Below are 27,372 nucleotides of genomic sequence, written 5' to 3' on the forward strand. Positions count from 1 at the left end.
GGGAGTGGCCTGGAGAAGCCTCCGTTCTGCATCTCCCAGGGCAGATGGATCTTCTCGGGCCCTCCTCTAGCCTCCCAGGCAGTCCTGTGGCCGAGCCTTTGGGCTCCTGGAAGCTCCTTGTTTAATGTTATCTAAAGAGAGACCCAAACACCATGTGTCAGCGTGCTATGCAGTGGATTGGCCAGAGAAATGCACCCCGCTATGTGACATGTGCGGGTTTAAGACGCAGCGTTCCTGGTGCCAGCCCTGCTCACGTGAGGAGTTGGCACCTCCGCCCAGAGGAGCTGTGTTCCTTGTCTCCAGAGAGAAATGGGGCTCCCAGGCAGGGTCTGGCACAGACAAGGCAGGGCTCATCCTCTCCCAGAGCCTCCCTGGCTTTCAGAGCCTGGTCCCTGGGCTCCATCCTAGATGGCCCCTAGGATGCAGCTGCGGCCCTTCCAAGTTGCTGGAGTTTTCCAGATCTTGGCCACCACCTCCAATGCAAACAGTCATTTTTCAATGCTGCTTGGAGTATTAAAGCTGGTCGTTCCAAATTTACCTCCCCAAGCCCTCCAAGCTTGCTGCAGGCTGCAGACTCTACCCTGAGCCCCACTCCACCCCTCTCTGTCTTCAAGGGTGTCCCCCCTCTCAGACACCTGACAGCTGCTGGCACCAAGCTTGCTGCAGGCACACACTCCCCCCACCTCCCATACAGATGGTGTCCACTCTCCTGCGAGACTCACGCCTGCTGACCTGGCCCATGGGGCCTCTGTCCAAGTTCATAGCCACTTTGGTAAACATCTAAATCCACTCTTGACCCTACCTGCGCCCCAGGCAGCAAAGGGTGTCTTACTTACATACACGCTAACAGAAGGAACAGGGAGCCACCCCAGACTCCACTCAGGGTGAAGGGAGCCACTCCTCGTATCCTCCTGAGAACATGCACTGCTTGGGAACTCTGGGGCTAATCCTCGCCAATCTCATCTTCCACCCCCTTTATCAATATTCAAAATCTGGATAAAACAAAGGAAAATGGACTCTAGCCCTTTCTCACATATTCTGCCAAGTTCCAAAGGGGAACTTCTGACCAGCAACTGGAAGGCAGGTGGAGGGCCCGGCAGGCTGGCCTCCCCTGTGAGCAGGGTCAACAGCCTGCTGGCTAGGTGTGTGCGGGGTGGCTGTTCAAGCACCAGGACCACAGTGCTGACTCCTTCTCTCTGGTTTCTCCATCCTAGATTTATTATAAAGTCATTAAGGACATTGAGCCGGGAGAAGAGCTGCTGGTGCACGTGAAAGAAGGCGTCTACTCCCTGGGGACGGTGCCCCCTGATCTGGATGGTAAGCCCCACCCCGTGGGAGCAGAAGCATGGGAGCTTCCCAGGCCTCCCATCATGTCGCGCTGCACGACGCTGGGGGGCCGGGCGTCCCCCCGCTGCTGCCCATGGCCTGCCGCTCAGACCCCGGGCAGGCAGACCAGCACCTTCCCAACAAATTCGCCCCCCAAGCGCTTTGCTTTCTCCCTCCTTGGGTGGCGTGGGCCACACCCTGAGACGGGACTTCAGACAACCTGGGGGAGCGGGGGATGTGCTGCACCGCATCGTTGCAGAGTTTGAGCCCTGGGGTTTTTTTGAACTGTATTATTGTTTTTTTCTCTTTTTTTTATTGAAGTCTAGTCAGTTTACCACGTTGTGTCAGTTCCTGGTGCACAGCGTCATGTTGCCGTCTCACGTGCACACACGTGTATCCGTTTTCATGTTCTCGTTCATTGTAGGGGACTACAGGACATTGAATAGAGCTCCCTGTGCTTTTCAGCAGAAACTTGTTGTTTATGTGTTTTATATATAGTAGTTAGTGTCTGCAAATCTCAAACTCCCAATTTATCTCTTCCCACCCTCTTTCCCCGCTGGTAACCACGAGTTTGTTTTCTGTGTCTGTGAGTCTGTTTTGTAAATAAGCTCATTTGTGTCTCTTTTTTAGATTCCACATATGAGTGATCTCATATGGTATTTTCGTTTCTCTTTCTGGCTCACTTCACTTAGAATGACGATCTCCGGGTCCATCCGTGTTGCTGCAAATGGCATAATTTTATTCTTTTTTATGGCTGAGTAGTATTCCATTGTATAAATATCCCACAGCTTCTTTATCCAGTCATCTGTGGATGGACATTTAGGCTGCTTCCATGTCTTGGCTACTGTAAATAGTGCTGCTGGGAACACTGGGGTGCAGGCATCTTTTTGAGTAGTGTTTTCTCCAGATATGTGCCCAGGAGTGGGACTGCTAAATCATAGGGTAAGCCTATTTGTAGCAAACCTGTATTACTAATAATAATAATTAGCAGTAGTAGTGTCAGCAGCCGCATCGTTTGCTCTCCAAATTACTTCAAAAACAAAGAAGCCCGTCTTGTCGCTTGGAAGCATTTGCCTCCAGAGCTCTGTGCCAGGAAGCGTTTCGGTCTCACTTGAGAGGGCAGTGATGGCATGTGTGTCTTTGAAGGTAACGCCCATCTCCAGGGAAAGGCAAAAAGTCCAAGAGAACTGTTAAGGGAAAACGTACCGGGGGAAGACTCAGGGCTTGGCTGGACCTGGCGGGGCTGCGGTGACGGCTGCGGGAAGCACCCGGCCGTCCTCTCCTCTCCGTTGGTCACTCGGTATTTTTCCAGGAGACACACGTCCCTTCCTTGTTCGTCCACACCCAACCCAAGCACATTTCAGAGGACGCTTGAGAAAATCCCAGTTTCTTACAGGCTAGGGTTTCTGAAATACAGGTTTCTTTTCCTTTGTCCCCCCTGCTGGGCAATGTGCCCGTTCACCTTGGGGTGCTGGAACAGCGTCTGAGTCCCGGAGGAGAAGTTGGTTGGAGGGCTCTGCGTTGTGCACAGAGGGCCGGCGGGTGCATTAACTCCCCGCCAAGCAGGTGGCACCCCCACTTTGAATGAGAGCGCACGAGTGGACAGAGGGCCGTCGCTCCCCCCAGCCGTCTCCGGAGCTGGTGCTTCTGTTCATGCCAGGAATGGGGGAGGCTGGCTCTCCCCTCCTGTCTGTGTTCCCCTCCTCTCCAAACACTCCAGGGCTCAGTGGTTAATGCCACGGACTGCAGGTTTCTCTAAGGAACCACTCTGCTGTCACGGCAAGGGAGTGTGGTTGGCTGGGCCGGGGAGCTGGCTGCTGGAATTAGCCGGGCGCCTCCGGGAGCCAACCCAGAGACGTCCACCTGGAGTTCCCTTTGCGGTCCCCGAGCGTGGGCCACCGTCGTGCTGCAGCACGTTGCATCCTTGTTCCAAACGCAGCCTCCGCAGAGGGGTAATTCCATGAGACAGAGCTTTTCCATCCTCTCCGCGAGACTTTGGTTTTAATTAGGCTGTTGAGAAAAGAAAAGTAAACAGCCGAGACCTGGGTAGCAGGGGGATGGTCTCACTTTACTTAGAGTAATTGTTGGAAAGACCTGTGCACCGTAGACGGCCCACGAGAACTTGGAGGCAGAAATCCACTCAACCCAAAGAGGGCGCTCGGAGATGGGGTTTCATCTGAGGAAATGTCTTTCTTCCAAAAGGTTCTAAAAACCTTGATTCCGATTTCCCTCTCCCATCCCCGATCTCACATAAGCTCTATGTGTTCCTAATAGTTTGTCAAACGTGTGGCCTAATTCTGCTCTGTACGCAGCCGCCCAGCACCGGGTGCCAGGCTCCTCTTGCTCTTTGCCATCAAGGTCGCCACTTCTCCCCCAGCAGCCGCCCCCGTCCCGCTTCACTCTGAAGCACTCGGAAAGAACACGTAAAAACGTTCCTCACTAAGATAATTATCCTAAAAAATCTTTTATCCCATCCCCGGCTAAATGCAGCGGGCCCTTCTCACGGCAGGAATTTGGAGTGGGGTCTTGAGGGCTTCTGAGCCTCCAGTCTGCTAGATTAGCATGGCGATGCCACGTAATCGTGGCCCCCTCGGTTCCCCGAAGCCATCAGGCACTGATTCGTTTTTCTGTTACAGTCCTGCTTTGCCCTGGAAAGTTCCTGATGGGACTTCAGATGGACGAGTGAGACGCAGACTCGCCAAACAGGACACCGGGCCACTGTGGCCTCGGTGTAGTTTGGTTTGGGTAGAAGATAGAGCTCCCTGCCCCTACCCCCCAGATGTCTGTGAGGGGAGCTCAGTTCTGAATCCCAATTCTGCCTGCTCTTATCGGGGGGCAGGAACCTCTGCCAGGACCACATTCAGGTGTCACGGAAGAAACGGGGGCCCTGCTTTGCCAGTTCCCAAAGCACCGGCCCTACGGGTCTGGGACTGGAAGCACTCCTTCAAAACTGCAGCTTTGTAAAGAGATTCAATTCCAGTTTCCCCACAGGTGATTCAGAGCAGAGGGAAGCCGCTTGCAGGCTCATTCGCTCCAGGGACTTTATTTTCTTTTCACTTTCAGTGGAGAGGGGTGGAGATCTCTCTTTCAGGAGAACTTCCTGCTCTTGGGAGAAAATAAAGCAAATCATTTCCATTCAAATATGCCTTTCTTTTGAGAAAGGCTCAAAAATTATCAACTTTTCTCCCTCTCCACAAAAAGGTCAAGAGGATGCAGTGTATTGTGTACAAAGCAGGAGACAGACAGACACAAAACGCCATGCAACACAGCGTAACAGGATGCAGCCAGAGCGTAGCACGCTCTCGCATGACGGGGGCGGACTCGGGTCTGTGGTGGGCTTGGGGCCCGGAGCGGCAGGGCGCCCTCAAATGCCTGCAGCCTGAGAAGCAGGCAGCGTTTTCACTGTAAATCCAAATTCCAGATCCAAACTGGAAGAGCAGGTTGGGCCGTGCTGGGGACGGGTGTGCTCGGCCCCTCTTGATTTTGTTTTCAAATTTTAACTTTGGTGACTGTCCAGAAAGAGTCAAATACAAACTGGCATTTCTTTCTTTTTTTTTTTTTTTTTTTTTTTTCAATTTTCTTGGTCACTAATTTAAAAAAAAAATTAAGCCAGCATTTTTTATTTTATTTTATTTAGGTTTTTTGTTTGTTTTTGGTAGAGGGGAGGTAATTAGTTATATTTATTTTTAGAGGAGGCACTGGGGATTGAACCCAGGACCTCGTGCATGCTGAGCACACACTCTACCACTGAGCTATATAGATCCTCCCCCAAACTTGCATTTCTAACTTTATTGCGATGCTGGTGGGAGCCCCCTCTCGGCCTCGTTCTAGCCCAGTAAGTCAGAATGAACCCACAAGAGCAGTTCTGTGGGGTCTGTGCGTCCGGCTCCATTCTAAAATGGTGTTCTCGGTACTCAGACCTGCTTCCTAAGGACAAGGACGGCGTGCAGGGAATGGGGAGGGGCAGTGCCGGCAGGTCCCCACCTGCACGTGTGTCTCTCACACCCTCAGTGGCAGTCAGGCCGCGCACCTGCCCCTGGGAGCAGAGCAAAGGTCCCAGCTACCGGGCTCTGCCACTGCCTCTCTGGGTGCCCATCTGCCTCCCCCGGCCTGTTTCCAGTTACAAAGTGAGTGGATTGACATGAGGCTCAGGCGTGGGGACACAGGAAGCTTCCTGGGACCCAGCCTGCCACATGGAGGCTCCCAGCCTCAGGCGTGAATGTCACTTGTCACCCGACTTCCACCGTGGGTGTTTCCCTGAAGAGGGCATTCAGGCTCTGGTCCTGTTTTGAAGGCAGCATCTTGCAGACTTGCCGGGGGGCCGTTTCGTAACGTGTGTCCTCTGTGACCCCTCCCCATCCCCGGAATCGGATTTGGGGGTCTGCCCCAGCACCGAAGGGCCCACCCGGGGCTTAGATGGGCTTTGGTTTAGCATCTTCTGCGAGTTCACTCTCCATTCGGTCTCAGCGTTCACGTGCACATGCACGCACACACACAGACTCACTCAGGCACATTCAGTCTTGCACATAAAGGCACGCGTACCCACACACACAACACACTAACACATGCACACAAATACAGTCACGTAACACATGTGCGTTCACACACAAACACACGCAGACACATCCGCACGCAGCCACATGCACTTACAGACACACAAATGCACACAAGTGTATATTCAGTTCCTATGTGTTCACACACACAGGCGCAACCATCACACTAGCAGTCATGTACATGAATGTGTATACTTAACACACACGTGCATATGCATGTAACACACACATGTGCACAGAAACCCATTCACATGTGCCAAGTAAGTGCACACAGGCACACACAACATGTACAAATGCAGGCATTCCTACTCACGCATGTGTGCAGGTATGCAGACATGCAAATTTTCACACATGGCCACAGACGGAAACTTGTGCACATGAGCACACATGCACACCGGCAGGAACACAAGTGCAGAAGCACAAAACTGCCTGCACATCTGCAGAAGAACACAGAGGCGCTGGAATTTTCAGCCCCGTGCTCCCCGTGCGCACACAGCTGCCCGCCCAGGCACCCCGTGCACGAGGAGCTCACATGTGTTCACACATCGGCTAACACGCACACCTTTCAGTGCGTTTGTGCAGGAACGTTTCTTGCAGGTTCTCTGTCCAGACCCGCGTGGGACACAGGGTGGTCCTGGGCAGGGCGGGGCACCCGCTCCGGGAGGAGCTGCGTCGGCCGTGATCAGCTGGGAGGGGCGGGAGGCCTGCCCCGGGGAGGCTCACAGCTCCAAGCTGTTTGGCTTGGCGGGCTCTCAGGATGCCGCCTGGTAAACTTCATAGTGGCTGCCTCCCTTTTATTTGCTTGACCTTGACGACAATCGCTTATGATACGCATCAGAGCCCTGCCGTCTTCTTTCTCCTAATTCATACACAGAACACTTGGCCGGGCTTCCTTCTCCATTCCGAGCGCCGGGCCTTCTCAGGCCTCCTGAGACGCAGGGAGGGGCCCAGTGCTCCTCGGTGGTTTTTGGATGCAGACACGGATCCCCTCCTGGCGGCCCCCATGGCCCACGGGCAGCCGTCCCTGGTTCCCGGGATGGGGGCGGGGAGAAGCGGGAGGGGACCAGGCAGGGTGGGGGGCAGGCCCTGCGGGGCTCCCCGACACCCCTGCAGGCCTGGGGCCCGGGGCGGGTCTGGGTCCGCCTGCCCACCTCCCGTCCTCTCTGCCTTGCAGAGGAGCCCACGTTCCGCTGCGACGCATGTGACGAGCTCTTCCAGTCCAAGCTGGACCTGCGGCGCCACAAGAAGTACGCGTGCGGCTCGCTGGGGGCCGCGCTCTACGAGGGCCCGGCCGAGGAGCTCACGCCGGAGCGCCTGGGCAGCGGGGGCGGCGACGGGCGGGCCCACGAGTGCAAGGACTGCGAGCGGATGTTCCCCGACAAGTACAGGTGCCCCCCGGCCCCCCACCCCCACCCCGGGAGCCCGTGGGGACAGCAGGGTCGCTTAACCCTGGGAGCACAGGGGGGGCCCCGAGAAGGACAGAGGTCAGCCCTTGTGCCTCGGGCCTGCCCAGGCTGACAGGCCGAAGGCTCCAAGGACAGCTGGAGAAAAGGTCCCCTCCCGTGCAGCACACCTGGGGGGCAGGTGCCCCACCCACTCACGTGCCGTCAAGGACAGAGCAGGCCGGTGGCCTGCGGTTGGAGGCCACGGGTGTTCCCGGCTGTGAATGTGAAGTCCAGGCCCCTGGTCAGAGGCCCCCACCCACGGAGGACCCGCCCAGTCGAGCCACTGCTGGCCCTGCCCACCGCTCTGTGGTCAAGGCTGAGTTGTGGAGACCGGAAGCCAGGGTTCTAGGGGTTGAAACCAGAGTGACCCTCTGGACACAGGCAGGACTCCTTCTCAGACAGCAGGCGGGAGCAGGAAGCAGCCGCCCAGAGGCCCCCTCATCCCCCACCCCAGGCACTGGCCTCTGCTTCCCTCCGGGGCCCCCAGAATTCCCTGGAGAAGTCCCAGAGGCGGGCACAAGTGCCAGACCACCTGTGTGATGCCCGGACATGGCCTTCCCTGCCCCGAGACCCGGCAGGAGTCAGGACCCGGGAGTTGGGACCCTGGGGACCCGTGGGGGGAGAACCAGCACCTGCGGTCCCCGTGCCCCAGGGAACCGCGAGGACTTTCACAAAGCGCACCCTCCTCCTGCCTCCAGAACGTCCTCCAGGGCAGCCTTGCAAAGTCAGCGCAAAACCCCAGCAGGGCACCAACTGGCCGTGGGATTGCAGGGAGTTGAGTGCCAGTCCCGTCCCAGCCTCCCTGGGCACGGGAAGCCCTCCACCCTGAACAGATGACTGAGAAAACAGGAGTTTGGGTAAATCCCGACCGAGGCCCTGGGCGGCAAGCGCTGCTTAAGAGGGCCCGTGTTTTCTTTACATAAGCACATAAATCACAATTAACAACAGGGAAAAAGATACAATCTGCCGTAGCTCAAGAACCAAGCGTTTCTGATCTAAATGGATGGCTGGGCCCCGTAATTAACGGGCCGTGATGTATTACTGCCGAGCTCATGAAGATTAACGGTCATACCTGGGACAGGAGGAGAGGCGGGATGTCCCCCGAGAGGAGGGGACGGGGAGCTGCTCGTTCATCCAAGGGGGGGCGGCCCCTTCCCAGTGGCTGTGCGCGCTGCTCCGTGTCATGTCTCGTTTGGAGACCCCCGCGCTCATTCCCCGCCGACCTCCGTGGGGTGTGTGCGCCGCGGAGGTTTTCAGCCCAGCTTGGCTGGCCAGTACCCTCAGGCCACTGAGAGGGGTTTTCTGGGCCTCGGCCCCACTCTGGGGCTCATGGCAATGCTGAAAATCTCTGAACCCCTTTTTTCTTAGGCCCAAGGTTGGTGTCAAGGTTAAACTTATCTTAAAGAACAGCCGGGAAGTGTGAGCGGGGTCTTGCTGCCTGTGGGTGCCCCGGGGTGGTCTTGGATGAGGGCCTGAGCTGGGTCCAAGCACTGGCTTCTTCCCCATCAGGTGTAGGGAGGCCGTCTCTGCCCGTCCCTCCCTCTGACCTGTCCGGGGAGGCAGTGGACAGATGGGCTGGCCAGACTCGCCCTGCTCTCTGAGTGGGGAGCGGCGGGGGCCCCGAGGGGAATAGGCCATGTGAGTTGAGGTCCTTCCCTCCCGGGCCGCGGGCGGGGAGTGGGCCCCACAGTGACCCCCGTCCACTGTGCGCAGCCTGGAGCAGCACATGGTCGTCCACACAGAGGAGCGAGAGTACAAGTGTGACCAGTGCCCCAAGGCCTTCAACTGGAAGTCCAACCTCATCCGCCACCAGATGTCCCACGACAGCGGCAAACGCTTCGAATGTGAAAACTGTGTGAAGGTAGCGTGGTGCGCACCTGCGCCCTGTGCTCCCCTGCCGGCCCGCTCCTGTGGCAAAGCCCCGAGCCACCTGTGACCTTCAGTCTTCAGGGAGGACAAAGAGTGTGCGGGGGAAGGGGGGCCGGGAGAGGCCAGCTCAGGACCTCTCGGGGCTGCTGTCACCCTGGAAGGACAGGCTGGTGGGGGCGAGCCTCCTCGGCCCCGGGCGGTCACAAGTTAAAGTACTCAGCTTAAAAAGGCTGAGTTCCTGCCTAGAGCATCCTTGGGGCCACAGTTTTCCCACGAAATACTGAGAAGAAACAGGGTCAAGGGAGGCCTGACAGGTCACCTGAGGCCGTAGGGGGAGCTGGGGAGGGGTCCCCACTACAGCAGAGACCCGCCAGCCAGGCTCGTTGCAGGGGGCGGAGCGGCAAGTGAGACCCCGTCCAGGGGCCAGAGCCGGGCCCACCGGGGAGCAGGCAGACGGGGTGTGACGGACGGTGTCTGTGCCCCAGGTGTTCACGGACCCCAGCAACCTGCAGCGGCACATCCGCTCCCAGCACGTGGGCGCCCGGGCCCACGCCTGCCCGGACTGCGGGAAGACGTTCGCCACGTCCTCGGGCCTGAAGCAGCACAAGCACATCCACAGCACCGTCAAACCTTTCATATGTGAGTCCCGCCCGCCCCCGCCTCGGGCGGGAGCCCCCCCCCACCCCCGCATCACCCGGAGTCCCGCCCGCCCCTGCCTCGCGAGGGAGTCGGCCCCCAGCCTGGGCCTGGGGCCGTCGGGGTCAGGCCAAGGCCCCAGGCCCGCTGCCTGCACGGGACCCCCGTTGGCCCAGAAAGCGCGCCCGGCCGCCGCCCACTGCTCTGCCGGCCGCCTCCTCCCTGTGTCCCCCCCCCTCTCTGGTTTTATGACGCGTCCTTGTCTTGCTCTGGTCTCCCTTTCCCCTCCTGCCCTCCTTGGTTCCCCCTCACTTACGGTGAGTAGTGAGGACTTCCTGGGTCCTGCAGAAGGAGCCAGCAGCCCACCCTCCGTGTCCCCTCCTCTCCCCTGCGTGTGGGCTCCGGCCTGGGCTCCAGCAGGTACTGGAAGCCCAGTGATGCCTGCTGCGTTGTGCTGTGCACCCCCCCAGCAGCCTCTGGGGAGCCCGGACTGGGCACGGGCACTGGCCCAGGCCACAGGGGCCAACGGTAAATAACTGGACCCCTGTCCTCAGGGAGATTACCTGCCAGTAGAGGAGACAGAGCTGAGCCATGCAGGTGACAACTGCACACGCCCTGGGCGCATCGGCCTGGGGGGCGGGGGCAGGGCAGGAGGCCCACCCAGTGCCCAGGTGGTGGGAGGTCGGATGAGAGGTGTTCTAGCAGAGAGCTGGCAAAGCGTGGGAGTGAGCCCGGGGGCCTGCAGGGGAGGCTCAAGACAGGGTTGTGGGCACAGAGGGTGTGTGTCTGAGGAGCGCAGTAATCAGAGAGGGGTCGGAGGTCACAAGGGTTAGGTCCTGGAGGCCTCGTGAGCCGACGTGGGGGCATGACCCTGGTTCTCAGAGTTTGGAAGATATTGAAGGTTTCTCTCTGCCTAGCAGGGCGCTGAGTCTCATGCACACGAGATTGTGCCGAGGCATCCGTCATTTCGTACACAGACTCTCGCAGCATCCTTACAAAATCTTACAGCACGGGGACCGCACAATCTCCAAGTGAAGGAAACTGACAGAGAAGGAAACGGGCCTGGCAACGCTCAGGGAGCAGGCCCTCGAGGCCGGGCTGCAGAGCCCAGACTCCCGCTCAAGGGGCCTGGCTCCTGACCCCAGGCTGGGTGGCCTGGGACCTCTTGGGCTCCACCAAGAGAGAAACTCTGAGAGCTTGCAGACTTGGGTCTGGGTGTTTTCACCAACGTCAAGGTGGCTGGGCTCCTGCCCCAGAGAGCCATGCTGAGGAGCTGGGGCTGTGCCCCCTCCTGCCTGCAGCCCCCTGTCCAGGCTTCCAGCTGTCCTGTTAGAGATGACGCAGACCCCAGCCTGTCGGGGTCACCTGCTCCCTCAGCCACGGCAGCAAAGGGAGCCAGCGCTCCGCTGGGTGGCCCCCACACTGGTGCCATCTTCCTCCTACCCGCCACCTCCTTCACCCGCAGTTCCTGCAAAGAGCACCCCAGCAGCAGCCCCGCCGCCCTGCACGGGGCAGGGCCCGTCCCCTCTGGGAGGGGCTGGGAAGGGGCCAGCTGGGTGGGAGGAGCCAGGACTTAGCGATGGGGTGGCACGTCCCGCTTCCAGAATGAGCGTCCCCGCAAGTCCCACCACGAGGGGCGCACAGGCGCGCGTCATGTCGTAGGTGGGAGCTTCCCAGCTTAGGAAGGCTTCAGAGTCGTCACGTTTCTGAGCTCGCAAACCGGCTTGGTGGAGTCTTGTTGGATTGCGTTAAGGATGCAAGTTCTGGGACCCTCAGCACACGGGAAGCATCTGAGTCCGCTGTCTCCACGGCCCTCACAGGCAGCTGGCCGGCCCTGCCGGCTCTCAGCTGCTCTCCACCCCTGTCTGCGCCCCGTGCTCACCTTGTGCCCTGGCCGTTGGCCAAGCGGTAAAGCTAAAGGGAGAACGCCAAACTTGGCCGAGGTTCAGCGTGGGATAGAGATGAGAGTAGACATGAGAGCCGGCCTCACACATCTAACCGTGGCAGAGCATCCTTGGGTCTGCGGTCATGGAGGTCAGGCCTGGAAAGGAAACTGCAAACCAGAGAGCAGAGCGCCAACAGTGGGGCACAGCCGAGAAAAGACGGCTCCCCGCGGCCCGGCGCTAGTGAGCACAGACTCCGTCCACCTGCCGAGCGGCCCGGGGCGCACACAGCACGCACACTTGATCCTGGGTCCGGGCCTCACTGAGCGCACAGCCCACGGCCGTGTAACCTCCCGGTGACCCCTGCACCAGGAAGCTCGGGTGTGAGAGAGGTGGGGGAGGGGGTATCTGGGCGCACCGGCAGGCAGGCTCCTGTGGGCACTTTTCAGAAAAGGACCTTCTCAAGAGTGAGTGTGTGTACGTGTGCATGTGTGCACACCCTACCGGGAAGAGAAGCTGCTGACCAGAACAAGCACTGGCCAGGGCCCCTCTGCATCCCGGCAGGGCCCGGGCACCCTCCCTCAGCCGCTGGCCCCCACGCCCAGGCCCTCCCCAGCCCCTGCAGGCAGCCACCTCCCCTCAGCGGCGCTGTAGGCCGTCCCGGGGCCAGGACCTCCTCTCTGGGGACCTCAGTCCCCCAAGGCCTCTCTGTAGCCCCAGTACTTCCACAGCGTCCCTTTAAGTGCGAGTGGCTGAGGCAAGGGGAGGAACCAGGGGTCTCAGGCCCCCTGCTCCCAGCACGGCCCCTGGCCCACGAGGTCCCTCCTGGGAGCTGCCCTGGGTGGGTGGGAACGTGCTGAAGGCCGGTGTCCGTGCTCGGATGGCAGTGGTCACAGCCCGAAGAGGGGGACAGGGAGCTTGTCCCAGAGCCCCTCTGGCAGCCACCGACCCAGGAAGGGGTCACCCGCTTGGCCCGGAGCCCTGAGCTGAGGAGTGGCCTCGCTCCCCAAGGGCAGGCGGGCCAGCAGGCCTTCCCGCAGACGCACTGCCGCCCCCCAGAGAGGGCAGGTTTGATGAAACGAGGTAGCACTCTTTCCCCCAGCGCTGGGACCGCCCCGCGATGCCAGGCACCCAGGAGGGCAGGGCTGCCAATATAAACAGGTCCTGCGGTTAAAGGGCACAGATCCTCAGGGCCAGCGCTCCCAGCGAGGAGGGCCCAACACCGGAGGTGGCGGTTTTGAGGCAAGAAACATGCTGGAATCATTGTTCTCGTTGGAGCTGCCTTTAGGAAGCAAACTGTCCCACAGCGAGGGCCAAACAGTCTCTGTGTGTGTGTGTGTGTGTGTGTGTGTGTGTGTGTGTGTGTGTGTGTTCCTCCCTTGCTGGCTAGAAAAACAAGAGGAGAAAGAAAAGCTGGTCACTCGCCAGGGCAGCTCACAGGCCGTTGGGAAAATGTCTGAGACACGGCCCCCCGGGCCTCTGGGCTCTGATGCCGCTCCGGCCACACCACCCTCTCCTGCACAGAGCAGAGGCCAGCGTCTGTCCGCCCAAGGCTGGTGGTGCCTCTTCACCCCAGTTTGGGGGGAGGTTTTCCTTTCCTCAGATGTGGAACTGGTCCTCTCCATGTGGCCCTGCCAGGGGCTCCCCTCCCGTCAGGCCCCCCCCCCCGCCCCAGATGGTGGCCTTGTCTAGGCTCCCCAGCTAAGACCCCCCCAGGGGCTGGTCACCCTGAGGCCTCCCTGTCCTGGGTGCAGGTCACAGGGCCTGGGACAGAAGGGAGTAGGGGAAGCTGAGAGCATTTCAAACCTTAGGAAATGAGAGAGCAAGCAAGGCGGTCAGCGTCTGCTCCGCCCCTGCCGGGATAGCGTCGCTGACAGGAGTCGGGAGGCCGGGCGGGAGTTCTGGGCTGGCTGGTGCCGCAGCAGCCACGTGGTGTGCCATGACTCTGTTCACCTCTGGGAGCGATTTCGGAAGACCTTGGCCCCCATGAGACACTCATGGTGGGGAGGGCACAGGGGCAGCAGCACCGCGTTTCCCAGCGGAGAGGGTCAAGGCACTTCAAGATGTGTCCAAGATGGTGCAGGGACCCCAGGGAAGGCACAGGGGCCCTTGCCCACCCATGCTGCTCGCCAGAGGCCAGTCCCAGGGTGGGGTGCACATGCATATATATGTACGTGTGCACATGTGTGTGACATACACACCTGAACGTACATGCACGTGTACACATAGACACGTGTACAAACTTGCGCTCACACCGACGCGAGCACATAGACACGCACACAGGGACGCACGCACACGTGCTCAGACACACACACACACGTGCTCGCATCCCACACGGGCTGCTCCGGGGCCCCCACCCCCGGCACCGCAGGTTCCCGGGCCATTTTATAGCGTGCCTGTGTTTGCTTTCTGCTGGCGTTTTAGGTGAGGTCTGCCACAAATCCTACACGCAGTTCTCCAACCTGTGCCGGCACAAGCGGATGCACGCGGACTGCCGCACGCAGATCAAGTGCAAGGACTGCGGGCAGATGTTCAGCACTACCTCCTCCCTCAACAAGCACCGGCGCTTCTGCGAGGGCAAGAACCATTACACGCCGGGCGGCCTCTTCGCCGCAGGCCTGCCCCTGACCCCCAGCCCCGTGATGGACAAGGCCAAGCCCCCCCCCGGCCTCAACCACACCGGCCTGGGCTTCCACGAGTACTTCCCCTCCCGGCCGCACCCCGGGGGCCTGCCCTTCTCCGCGGCGCCCCCTGCCTTCCCCACGCTCCCGCCGGGCTTCCCCGGCATCTTCCCTCCGTCCCTGTACCCCCGGCCGCCTCTGCTACCTCCCACACCACTGCTCAAGAGCCCCCTGAACCACACGCAGGACGCCAAGCTCCCCAGCCCCCTGGGCAACCCAGCCCTGCCGCTTGTCTCCGCCGTCGGCAACAGCAGCCAGGGCACCACGGCGGCCGCGGGCCCCGAGGAGAAGCCGGAGAGCCGCCTGGAGGACGCATACGCCCCCACGAAGCTCAAGCCGCGGGGCAGCGACCTGTCGGACGGCAGCGACTTCGAGGACATCAACACCACGACCGGGACCGACCTGGACACAACCACGGGCTCTGACCTGGACAGCGACGTGGACAGCGACCGCGACAAGGCCAAGGACAAGGGCAAGGCGGCGGAGGGCAAGCCCGAGTTCGGGGGCGGCGGCGGCGGCGCGGCGCCCCCCGGCGGCCCGCACGGCGTGGGCGAGGTGCCCGTCTTCTACTCCCAGCACTTCTTCCCGCCGCCCGAGGAGCAGCTGCTGACGGCGTCGGGCGCCGCGGGCGACTCCATCAAGGCCATCGCGTCCATCGCGGAGAAGTACTTCGGGCCGGGCTTCCTGGGCGTGCAGGACAAGAAGCTGGGCGCTCTGCCCTACCCCTCAGTGTTCCCCTTCCAGTTCCTGCCCAGCTTCCCCCACTCCCTCTGCCCCTTCACCGACCGCGCCCTCGCCCACAACCTGCTGGTCAAGGCCGAGCCAAAGTCGCCCCGGGATGCCCTCAAGGCGGGCGGCCCCAGCGCCGAGTCCCCCTTCGACCTCACCACCAAACCGAAAGAGGCCAAGCCCGTCCCGCCGGCGCCCAGGGTGCCCCCGGCCCTGGCGTCTGGCGAGGAGCAGCCCCTGGACCTGAGCATCGGCAGCCGCGCACGGGCCAGCCAGAACGGAGGGGGCCGTGAGCCCCGCAAGAACCACGTCTATGGGGAGCGCAGGCTGGGGGCCGGTGAGGGGCTGCCCAAGGCCTGCCCAGCGCAGCTGCCCCAGCAGCCTGCCCTGCACTACGCCAAGCCATCGCCCTTTTTCATGGACCCCATCTACAGGTATTAACATGCCCTGCCCTCACCTGCCCCCCCCCAGGGTGGGCAGCCAGCCAGGGCAGCGGCCGGAGGGGACGCCCTCACCTGCTCCCCTGAGCTTCCTCCTTCTGCCTTTGCAGCTTCAGAAGGCACCCCAGTCTCTGCCCCTTGGGGGTCTTCACCCAGGCTGGCCCTTCCTGGGGGGGCACCTGGCTGCCCCGTTCGGGAGGCCAGGGCCGGGTCTCCTGGGCACACATGGTTCCCTCTCGCTGACAGTCACTGGGATACCCCACTTCTGTTGAGCCCCCCCACCCGAGCCCGCCCTCAGACGCCAGCCCTGGGGCTCTCCTGCTGGTATCTCTGCTGTCTTCTCTGGACCAATTCTGCCTCCCACAACCCTCACATCCTGCCTCTCTCCTCTGTTCTTGCATCTCTACTCTCCCATGGCTGCTCTGTGGCCCCCACCCCTCCCTCGAGCCACAGCCAGGGCTTCTGGGGGCCCACGAGAGATCAGAAGAGCCGCTTGTCCCCAGAGGGAGAAGGGGTGGAAGGAAGGGGGAAGCTTCGGAGGGTTTGCAAAAAGAATCAGTGCCCCATATCTCTGACAGCCCTCCTGGTGAGGGGCAAGAGAACCACCCCCCGCCCCAGTTTCCGGGCAGGCTTTGATCAAGTGGGTCTGTTAGGTGAGAGGAGTGACCCCACCACCACCACACGTGCCGCAGGGGTGCTGGGCAGGCTGAGCCCTGAGGAGGGGGCTGTGCACGTGGGCCGTGCACGGTGCAGGCAGCCACGTGGCGCAGACAGTTGCAGCTGACATGGGCCCAGGGCTGTGTGTGAGCAGAGCCCCGTGGGCACACACATGTGCAAGTACACAGTGGTGTTCCGCCCTGAGGGCTCATGTGCCTGCTGTTCCCAGGGGCCAGGCAGGGCCTGGGGACGGGCGTGCAGGTGCGGTCACCTCTGCTGAAGGCACTCACGAGAGGAAGTTGTGTCAGAGAGCGACCCAGCCGCCTGCGGGGAGATAGGCCAGCCGCCCGCTCTGCCGGCCGGCGCCCACTCGGGTCCCGCCCTGCACGCCCGCCTGGGGCCCCGGCCGGCTGTGTCTGCAGCCAGTCCTGTTTCCTGCATCCCTGGACACATGACACCGCCTCCTTCGGGTATTTCTTTAAGAATACGCTATCCACAGGTGGTTTGAGACAGTGGACTAGAGGCTCAGCGGAGGGTGACTTTCTAGGACCCAGGCGAGGCCAGGAGACCCTGGGGCTGGAGGGAGGAGGCACCGCATGGCACGCACACCCTCGTGCAGGGGTGGGGTGGGGTTGGAGACCTAGGCATGGAACCTGCTGGTCAGGCCCCCAGAGCTGGAGCCGGCAGGCCTGTGAGAGGCTCTCAGTTGAGTTCCCCGCTCAGTCCCTGGCCTCCCCCAGCCCCTGCTCTCCCGGCCTCCTCGTCCACCCCGCCCGAGGTCTTCTCTGGCCCCTGACCCTCCTCTGCCTTCCCCACCTCCTCTCTCCAGGCCTGCTTTAGGGCCTTATCCTGGACGCTGGCAGAGCAGAGAGTCAGGCCTGGAGGCAAGAACCAGCCTCAGGTCCCCTGAGCCCCCTCCTGGAGCCCCTCTTAGACCCAGCAGGTGCCAGGCTCCTGCCCTCAGAATTTGGGGTACAGAGGCTGATGGAGGGGCTGCCGGGCCCCAGCTTTGCACACAGACGCCAGCAAAATGCCCGAGAGTGGGTTAGCTCCAAATTCACTCTCCACCACCCCCCAAGCCCAGTCAGGACAAACACACGTGGTGTCATGAGGTTTCCCCTCCAAGCGAAGGTGTGAGTGGCTACGGCTGCTGGTGAGTGGGCCGGCCCAGGGCTAGGATTCCCTCAGCTCCTGGGGGGTCCTGGCGGGTGACTCCAGTAAAACTCCCCGCTGTCCCCACAGGCTGACCCTGGGTGTGTAACCCCCAATCCTGCCCCCTGGGGTTGGAGGAACCCAGCACTGCCCAAGGGGCCCCCCTGACCCACCAGCCCCTCTCACGTCCACGTGCTGCTGCTTCTGCACAATGGGCTGGGGACACAGTGGTGACAAAAGCCGCACACCTGGCAGAGCACATGTCCACTGGGGTCAGTGGGGCTGGTTGTTCAGAGCCAGCCTGGTAGGCTGCTGTGAGACACAGAGGTCAGGAAAAGGCAGAAGGAAACATTGATCGACCCCCTCCCATGGGAGGCCCCTTCCTCGGCCGGTGCACCCCCACCGCGGGGTTTGGCGAAAGGTTGACTCGGTGCCACTTTGACCGGAGCCTCAGCTAAGCCCTGTGAAGCAAAATGCCCCTGAAGCCACCTTCCCCCATGAGACCACCTCTCCCCAATGCTTGTCCTCTCTCCGGGGGACACTTCACCCCACACACTCCTGTCTCCTCCCCTGGACCTGCCTGGGGTCCCCGTGGGGTCCCCTGTGGCCGCCTGTGCCCTGTGGGGAGATCCTGCCCTTGGGATTCCCAGGTGGCCGTGCTGTCTCCCCTCCTTGCAGCTCTGGTCGGTGCCCCCAGCTGGTCCCCGGGGTCAGGGCCCTGGTGCAAACGAGGCAGCAGGTTCAGCGCGGCTACAGCTGCCTGTGGTGGGGTGGCAGGTGTCCCCAGATTGCACTTTGTAAATCTCGACCTCCCTGAGTGAGGCTGAGGAAACGGTGAGGGAAGGGGTTGGGGGAGAGGAGGGACCACAGGACGCGTGCCGGCCACCTCCTCTGCTTGTCGTGATTGACGGAACTGTCCTGACATTTGGGGAACGTTCTAGAATTGTCATCCCCAGGCTTCGTGAGATTCTAGGTAGACCCTGCCTGGCTGCCATGGGAGGCCCTGTGAATTCCCCAGGATAGGAACCTACTGGTGGAGGTTGAGCAGAGCGCCCTGCCAGGGCTGGGAGGGACAGGGAAGTGGGGTGTAGGCAGCAGCCTCCCGTGTGCTCCACGTGCTGCTTCTGGGAGCCCTGGACCCCACGGGGCCGCTGGGCCAGTTGGCTGGTGCACAGCTCTCAGGGAAGAGTCCTGGCCCCGGCATCAAGCGTTCATCACGCGTGTGGGTGCCAGCAGCTGGGAGGCTGGGGCGGACGCCGGGGAGACTCGAAGGGGTCCCGACCTGGGCATGGTGATGGGGAGCGCGTGCTTGGGCTGGGAGGCTCGGGCAGGCGAGTGCGTGGCCGGGTCGCGCACTTCCCCACTGCCGCCAGGTGAGACGTGGTGATGGAGCTGTGGAAGCTAGGCCACTCAGTGGGGTACGTAACCCTCTGTGTTGCTGTCCAGCAGGGTGGAGAAGCGGAAGGTGACCGACCCGGTGGGCGCCCTTAAGGACAAGTACCTGCGGCCGTCCCCACTGCTCCTCCACCCCCAGGTAAGGCCCCAGCAGGGCCCCAAGGTCCGTCAGGCCAAGCCATACACCCCAGGCAGGCCTCCACTTCCCGTCCCTGCAGACCCACAGGTCACTGTGAGGCCGGAGAGGATGAGAAGGGCCAGGACAGGTGAGGAGGGAGGGTGGTTCTCAGAGGAGACGGCCCTGTGGGTCCGTCAGAGACAGCCCAGGCCGCCACTGCACAGGGGCGCCCACCGACCCATGACTCGGGTCTGAAAGCGGGGTGAACTTCCTTGGGGTGGCGGGAGGGCAGCAGCTTGGATGCAGTGAACCCAAGAGTTTTTAACGTAAGGAGGATAGGTCCGGGAGAGAGCCCGGGCGTGAGAGAGCAGGCAGGCCTTTCTGGTGCAGGGACTTGGGGGCACTTGAGGGAAAAGACCAGGGAGACAGGGCCTGCACACGGCGGGGACGGGGGGAGCCAGGACAGAAGCAGAGGGGCTGGCGCCAAGAGCAGGGGTCCCGGGGGTGCTGGGCGGGAGAACCGCCCTCCCCAGGGCTGCGGACAGTGGAGAGGCCGCCTGTTAAGACCAGAGTCAGGGGTCTGGGAAAGAGAACCCCAAGTCTGGGCAGTGGCCGCAGACCCCGCCAAGCCAGCCAGCACTCCTGTGCCCTCCTGCACCCACCCCGGTTCATCCCCCCAGGGGTGGGTGCAGAGAGGCTGCAGCGTGGGGCCGAGCGGCAGAGCCACGACTCTCCCCGCTTCCCCGCCCCGACGCCCACCCTTCCTCACTGCTCGGGGCCCAGCCCTGTCCCCGGAGCCCTGGGCCTGCCCTGGCCCTGCCGGGGATCCGGGGACTGCATGGTGGGACCGGCCTGGGCCCAGACTCCAGACCCACGCCTTGTTCTGCTCTGTGTTTCCCGCCTGGGACGCACCCCCCGTTTGTGGGACCTGCACCCTGCCTGGGCTCACAGCTAAACTTAGTACCTGCCATTGTCTTGCTGGGGCCTTGCAGTTTGGTTAAGAACTTCCCCTGATTTCCTCGGGACCGGCTGGAAAAAACCGGCAAGCCAGCCAGGCACATCCTGTGTTTGTGTTTGTGCCGGAGCTCAGCCGGGAGTATCTGATCAGGCTGGGCAGGCCGGGCCCACCCAGGCCTGAGGACGACCGGCCTGGCGGGGGACTGGCTGCCCATTGTCCCTGCTGCCCACTCCCCCCAGCCCTGCCACCCCCGCTGCCTGCCCGTGGGCCCAGAGCCAGGGGTGGGGGCTGGACAGAGGACTACTAAGTCACCTGGTTAAATGATCTGAGGTCAGTCCATCACTCGGACAGGAGAACTTGTGGCCTCTTACAAAGTCTGAGGGTCATCACTGTGCCTAGACGTCAGTCCGTGCAGTCAGCTGCCTGGTAGGACATGACAGGGCCTTCCATTCTGAGGTCTGACATGCAGGTGTGCAGCTCCTGGGGTGCAGGGTGAGGTGGTCCTGCTGAGTCACTGCGCTTAACCTCCCCAGGGCCCTGGGGAGTCTGGGGTGGTGGCGAGTCCCAGAGCCTCCTAAGGCTGTGGCTAAAACTGAGCCCCAGAGGCAGGCGGGCAGAGTGTGCGCAGGTCCCTGGGCCGTGGAGGGGCCAGTGGAAGGCTGGACAGCGGCTGAGGGGCAGGGCAGTTTCTGCCCGTCTTCTGTGGGCATGGGGAGGGCCACCCCAGCTGGAAGCATCTGATGGGGGAGCGTGCCCGCCCCGGGGGTGGCGAGCCCCGACCCCTGCCGCCGGGTGGAGCTGACCAGGGCCCAGGCAGCCGCCCGGGGTCAAGGGAAAGGCCACACTTTCTGTTCCCTAACCCCTTTCTGGCATTTTATTGTAGCCAGTTATTTGCCAGCCTAAACCCTGAGGGACCCTGGGCGCAATGACAGCTCTTCCTTTTCTGGTCCCACCCCAGCCTGCCCCGGGGCCCGGCTTGCCGAGGGCTCTCTCGGGCAGAGAAGTGCAGCTGAGGCCCATGCTGCCCCGTCCCCTCTGCCGTCCACAAGCCCCAAGGCCCCTGGGGCAGGCGCAGCCTGGGGTTCCGATCAGAGCCGTGCCCACCGGGTGGAGGTGACCAATGCCCCGAGAGAGCAGCTCCTTCCCCTCCCTAGGCGAGCCCTTGGCCCCTCCAGGAGCAGAGAGGCAGCCCCTTTGTCCACGTGGCCGTGTGCTGCGTCACCTTGGCTCCATCGCTCCCAGGCTCGGGTAGTGGGGTCTAGTCTGAGGCTGTTGGACTCCTTTTCGGCACTTTGCCTGCAATGACGGCCTGCTGCCACCAGGTGGTGGTGGTGCCTCAGGCGCCTGAGCCAAGTCCCACCCTGAGAGTCAGGAACTTTTTGACATTTCACAACTAAAAAAAAGGTAAAATTCTGTCTTTAACCCAAACTAGCCATCCAGCAGTGCTGGCCAGAGGCCCAGCCAGCAGCGCCCTCGAAGTAAGGGGCTGTGCGGTCTCCTGTGTCTCACCAACGGGGAGGCTGTCCAGTGGAAGCCAGGGGCAGCCCCCGCCCAGACCCGACTACGACGGGGCTCCGGGAGGGACAGGCGCGGGGCTGGCCGCAGAAGGGGAGGGCCCGCTCAGCGGCCGAGAGGAGGCCAGGAGACTGCTTCCGATGACCTCCCGGGCAGTCGTCCAGGGCCTCAGATGCCTGTGCGTGGGTCCACACGCGCCAGGAGAGGTGGCAGCTCGCGGAGAGTCCCACAGCCTCTCCCGCTCTCGCGCCGACAGATGTCTGCCATCGAGACCATGACGGAGAAGCTGGAGAGCTTCGCAGCCATGAAGGCGGACTCCGGCAGCTCCCTGCAGCCCCTCTCCCACCACCCCTTCAACTTCCGGTCCCCGCCCCCGACGCTCTCGGACCCCATCCTCAGGAAGGGCAAGGAGCGATACACGTGCAGGTGAGGCCCTGAGACCCTGGGGCAGCCACGCTGGCCGGTGGCCCTGCACTGCGGTCCCAGCCAGAGGGTGCAGCGTGCTAGCAGCAAATGGCCCGCTGTCCCCCGAGGTCACGCCTGGAAATATACATGTGCCCCCCACCAAGCTGAGCTCCTGTGAGGGCGAGAGAAGGTAGCCTTGGCCGGCCGGGTGGAACTCGGGCCGCCGGAGGCTGCGGGGTGCCGGTCAGTGTGTGACCAGAGCTCTGGGGGTGGGTGGGAAGACATGTCCGTCCCCTGCTGCGCAGGCCTGTGCGAGCCGGTCCTTGCCGGCTTGGCCAAGGCTGGGCTCCGGGCTGAGACACTCCGTGGGGCGGGGGCACAGCCCTGGGACAGGTCGGGACTGGCCACAGTCCTATCTGCCCAGCAGTGCGTGCCGGGCTTCCCTGTGAGCCTCCGCTGGGCTCCGGGGCTGAGGAGAGACTGAAATCCAGGATGTGCAACCAGGCCACCTACCCCCCAGGGGCATGAACTCGGGCCCCGGTCCCCAGCTGGAGGAGCGGTACCAGGAAGCGCCTGAGTCTCTGACGGCACCCCTCCCCCCCACCGCAGGTACTGTGGCAAGATCTTCCCCCGCTCAGCAAACCTCACAAGGCACCTGAGGACGCACACAGGGGAGCAGCCGTACAGGTGGGAGCCGGCTCCGGGCCCCCCACCACCACTGCGGGAAGGGCGGCGGGTGGGAGACAGCGAGCTCGGGCCATGTCCTGGGTCCCTCCCTCCTGGCCCCAGAGCCATTCTGTGCCCTGGGATTCTGCAAAGATGAGGCTGACCCAGGGGACCCTCCCACCTGCCGCGGGGGCATTGACCAGAGCAGGGGGTTCAGGGCAAGGGGAGTGGAAGCCAGGCCGGGGGTGATCAGCTTCACCCGCACCCAGCCCAGCCACAGCCATCACTGACCTAACCCAGGGCAGGGACCAGGGCCGGCGCGTCAGGCAAAAATATGAGGGTGGGCCCGTCCCGGAGGAAAGGGGCTCTGTGTGAACGTGGGTGTCACGAGGGACTCGCCCATGTCCCCCGACCACTCTGGACAGAAGCGGGGTCTGCCCGCACCTCACTCCTCGGTGCCTGGGCTCCCGCCTGCAGAGATGCAGCCAGAGATGGGGGACTGAGAGCCACTGCATTTCGTGTTCACAACTAGTGATGGCGTCACTGTCTCAGTGACTCGGAGCCTGAGGCTCAGAGACGCCCCTGACTTGCCCAGGATCCCAGCACACATGACGCCGCGGCCCTTCACCTCAGTCTCTGAGGCCCTTGTGGGGCAGGAGGAGTTGAGGGCACCGCCCAGTAGGGCTGGGAGTCCCAGGAGACGGCGACCGAGAAGCACGTGGGGAAATGCTGGTTCCGGGCCGAGATAGCATCCTGGGGTGTGTCTGGTGGGCAGCAGCGTTGGGAGGCAGGGGTTTGGCGTGGTTTCACGTTGGCAGCAAAAAATCCTTGTACTCCAGCCACACAGAGCTCAGAGTCACCCACTGACCCCAGAGACTGGGAGTGTCCCCTTCCCTGGGAAGGGCAGCCACATGGGACCCCTGCAGGTGTCACGTCCCCGTGCCCCACCCACCGACCATCACGAGCTGTGTTCTGTCCTGGCTGGATACACGTCACTTACCTGTTCTATGTTCAGTGCCCTCAGCCCGTCCCCGACACACAGCCCCTGCCCTTCCCCTCAAAAAGTGGCTTACAACTTAACCAAGGCTGGTGTGGCCCAGTTCCCTCCCCGAAAATGAGCCGTGAGTGTTTTCTGTAAGGAGAACTGACTTCTGGACAGTGTCGTGTGTGAGAACCCCCTGGGGGGACGGGGAGGGGTCAGGGCCGTGTTTATAGGATTTAATTATCATCTATTTCTTGTGCTTTTTCCAATCTCATGAGAGTCGACTTGAGTAACCATTACTCTGAAAGTTTGTGTTGCAAATCCTGCCTTGATCTGGCTCGGGGCAGCCCTGCCGTGAGGGGTTGGGGGCGGTGGCTGCTGGTGACGTCACCGGGCTCCCTGGCTCGCTCTGGGAGTCAGAGGGGCCTGAGCTGGAGGAGGAAAACGTGCCCTTGGGTCCACAGAACCCGGTGCCGGCACAGGCCAGGCCCCCCAGGAAACGCTGATTAAAACTGCTTGCCCGGCGCCCACGTGTGTGCGCTGCGTGTGCGCTACGTGTGCGCCCTGAGAGGCCAGGCTGTGTGGGGCCCTCACAGGCAGGAGGGAGCAGGGCTCTTCGCGCGCTGTCCTGGGTGCTTGGACACTGGAATGTGCTTCCTTTTAAGTCCTGGCCTGAGATCATCTACAGTCCCTCAGGGTGTGTCTCAAAGCCCTGATGTGGGGAAAGAAAGACCCTTTAGTGAGATGGGTGCTTCCTAGAGGGGAGGTCAAACCTCCGGCCGGCGAGCCCACGGCCACCTGCTGACGGCTTCTCCCGGCTCACAGATCTTCGCGTGGACTGGGAACCATCTCTTCAAGCTCCAGCACGTAGGGCTTGTTGAGATGCGGGTGGAGAAATTTAGAAATTGGCCTGGGAGTGAGGCAGGCTGCTTCCTTCACCTGTCCTGGCAGCCAGGCTCAGAGGACCCTGCAGGCTGCTGCCAGGGGACCTTGAGCCACACTCGACGCGGGTGCCCGTGGGCTGGCCGTGGGCTCCTGGTGGGACCTGGGGTTCTGGCTTAAGGATGCTGCCTCCCCACCTGCCGTTCATTTCCTTTTGGGCTCCCGTCCTGCTGCCTGAATTACGCCATAGCGCCCCAGCAAGTTCCCGTCACCATTGCCATCGGGGCTACGAGTGGCACATACGTGTCCCTCCTTTGTTGGTTTTATGATCGGGGCTGGGTTTCACAGTCTCTTCTTTCTCCCTTTCCCGGCTTTCACAGTTCCCAAAAGACTTCTCCCTGTGATGGCAGGTATGGCCCCACTGGGTCCCGGGAGGACGCTGCCGCCCACCCGGGGCCGTGTCACCTTCCCCACACCCTGGCTGGCTTCCCCAGGATGGCGGAGACGCGGTCACGGCAAGGTCCCCGGGCCGGCCAGTCTGTGCTCTCTCATTCCTGTCGGAGCGCGACGGTGTGTGATTTTACACAGCACAGCCATAAATTTCACTAGCCACTTGTCAGCTTATTTACAACACAAATCCCAGCTGCTTGGAGAACCCTGCTCCCTCGCAGCCCTGGGCTCACCGCTCCCCTAAATTTCAAATGCATTTCCCTGGGTCATTTATTTAGATTAGAACCAGGAGAGGGCCAGATTCAGGACTCTGTGACCAAACTGAATGCATGGCTGCCCACCACCCCCTGGCCCCTGCCCGCCCCGCGGAGGTTGGAGAGGGAACGCCAGGTCTGTGACCAAGCTCCTCTCCCAGCCCCGTTTCTGCACTCAGCATCCCCGTTGCTCCGAGTTCGCGCACAGCCGCTGGCAGAGCTGGCAGAAGGGTCCTGCGTTCCCAAAGAAACAGGAAGGGCAGGCTCGGTGTGCACGCCCCCTGGATGAACGTTATCTCCCATGCTGACGCCCTGCTGCCCGCGCACACACGTGCGCACCAGAGCCCCCAGCCAGAGTCCTGCTGCCGTGGCCCAGCTGGACGCACGGCACGGGGAGTGCCCGCAGTGAGCTGTCCGGCCTGTGCTTGGACTCCTGCCGCCGGGGGGGCAGTGCCGTCTGTGGAGCTGCGGGTCCTCCGCACCCCATGTCCCCCTACACATCCCTCTGCTTCTTGCTTCTCGGTGCCGGTGTCGTCGGGCCCTCACTTTATAAAGCGGGGGAATCACCCTCTCTTTCCCGGACCTCAGGGCCTCCGATTGTGGTCGTGAAGGCCGTGCCCCGCACAGGCCCCACACCCAGGGGGACCTGCCCCGGGGCAGACTGTTCCCCGCGGCAGCTGCCCAGCAGTGAGCGCTTTGCTTCGATGAGCTCGGAACGTCCAGGCAGCATTCTGACAGACGCACCCGAAGCGTCTGGAGGCAGGCGCGTCTCTCTCCCATCTCCCAAGTTCGTGGTGCAGGCTGGCAGCGGGTGCCCCTGCGGAGACGCACAAAGATCACGTGGGCACGTGGGGCTGGTGGTGCCCTCAGCCGCAGGGGGTCCGTGTGCAGGAGGCAGCCTGATGGGGCAGGGCCGAGAGCCCCCTGACCTTAGGGCAGTGGAGGATGCTGGAGACTCGAGGCAGCCCCACGCCCCTTCGTGGACTGGCAACTGAGGCCCCGAGGGAGACAGGGTCCGCCCGAGGACCGCTAAGAGGGGCCAGGACCAGGCCAGCCCTCCTCGCCCTCCCGGTGCCAGGATGGGGGTCTCTCTGCCGGGGAGTCTGGGCCCCTCCTTCCCGGGAAAACTGGCCCGGAGCATCTTTCCTGGTGCGCTGCTGCCCCCTTGAGGCTGCCAGGAGCATGTCACCCTCTGCTCACAGACCATCAGGCCTCCGCCTCCGGCCGGCCTCCGCGCTGGGGGACCCAGACAGCAGAGGGCGGGAGATGCTGAGAGAGGCTGGAGGGTCCCCCCGACGCACAGCTGGGGGCTCAGCCCCCAGAGCGTCCCCTCTGCCAGCGGGGAGCACATTCTGAAGCTGCCCAGCGCCCAGGAGTCGAGGGGGGCACCTGCTTCCTAGGGCTGCTTTGGCTGTGAGCCAGCGGCCTCAGGGGAACCGCGTGGGCAGGGGTCTCCGCCAGGCCTGGGGAGGGGTGCAGGACCCAGGCCCCGCGGCCGGCCGGGTTCCTCTGAGCACCCGTGTCTTCCAGGTGTAAGTACTGCGACCGGTCCTTCAGCATCTCCTCCAACCTTCAGCGGCACGTCCGGAACATTCACAACAAGGAGAAGCCGTTCAAGTGCCACCTGTGCAACCGGTGCTTCGGGCAGCAGACCAACCTGGACCGGCACCTCAAGAAGCATGAGCACGAGCACGCACCAGGTGGGCTGGGGGGCGGGGCAGCGGGGGGCGGGGCGCCAGGTGGGCAGCGGGGCAGGGGAGGCAGAGGACGGAGGAGGGAGACACGCCAGTCCCGCAGGACAGCCCAGCATCGCCCCTCAACTCGTTTTCATCAAGGAGAATTCGTGCTCGCGGGTCTTCCTAAGAAGTGGGTTCCCTGGGAGCACCCCAAACACGCACCCTCCTCGCCCGGCTGACCACCCCACCCCCGTGTGCCCCGGAGGGAGGGGCTCCGCAGGGCGCACCTCCTCTGATGCTCCCGCACCCCGCAGTGAGCCAGCACTCCGGGGTCCTCACGAACCACCTGGGGACCGGCGCCTCCTCCCCCACCTCCGAGTCGGACAACCACGCACTTTTAGACGAGAAGGAAGACTCGTATTTCTCTGAAATCAGAAACTTCATCGCCAACAGCGAGATGAACCAAGCATCATCACGAACAGACAAACGGTAAGACGCCCCTCCTGGGTCCCGGGGGTACAGTCACGCCCAGACAGGTGCCCCCGCCTGGTGCTTGAGCGGGGGGGGGGGGGGCCTGCAGAGGGCAGGCACACGCGCTCTGCAGCCCGCTCCACCCCCTCTGCCTCAGTCTCTCACCTGAGAGGGATCAGAACGAGCACCCTCGACCGGTTGTGTGTGTGGCGGTGTGTGTCACACGCTC

At 62.4% G+C, this 27,372-nt stretch overlaps 1 protein-coding gene across 3 annotated transcripts in view; it reads left to right on the top strand.

Annotated features, from left to right (window-relative positions):
* Positions 1-27,372, top strand: part of PRDM16 (PR/SET domain 16) — a 310,820-nt gene that overhangs the window by 273,556 nt on the left and 9,892 nt on the right. For 2 of the 3 annotated variants that reach the window (XM_032494990.1, XM_032494992.1), the window contains exons 5-14: positions 1,215-1,317; positions 7,054-7,267; positions 9,038-9,185; positions 9,679-9,832; positions 14,137-15,556; positions 18,818-18,905; positions 21,614-21,783; positions 22,372-22,449; positions 26,527-26,696; positions 26,987-27,161. In XM_032494990.1, the coding sequence (XP_032350881.1) occupies positions 1,215-1,317; positions 7,054-7,267; positions 9,038-9,185; positions 9,679-9,832; positions 14,137-15,556; positions 18,818-18,905; positions 21,614-21,783; positions 22,372-22,449; positions 26,527-26,696; positions 26,987-27,161 (2,720 nt within the window). The remainder of the gene's footprint in view (positions 1-1,214; positions 1,318-7,053; positions 7,268-9,037; positions 9,186-9,678; positions 9,833-14,136; positions 15,557-18,817; positions 18,906-21,613; positions 21,784-22,371; positions 22,450-26,526; positions 26,697-26,986; positions 27,162-27,372) is intronic. The other variant, XM_032494991.1, reaches the window with a different exon arrangement.

This window comes from Camelus ferus, chromosome 13 (genome assembly GCF_009834535.1).
Source record: "Camelus ferus isolate YT-003-E chromosome 13, BCGSAC_Cfer_1.0, whole genome shotgun sequence".
Classification (NCBI taxonomy): domain Eukaryota; kingdom Metazoa; phylum Chordata; class Mammalia; order Artiodactyla; family Camelidae; genus Camelus; species Camelus ferus.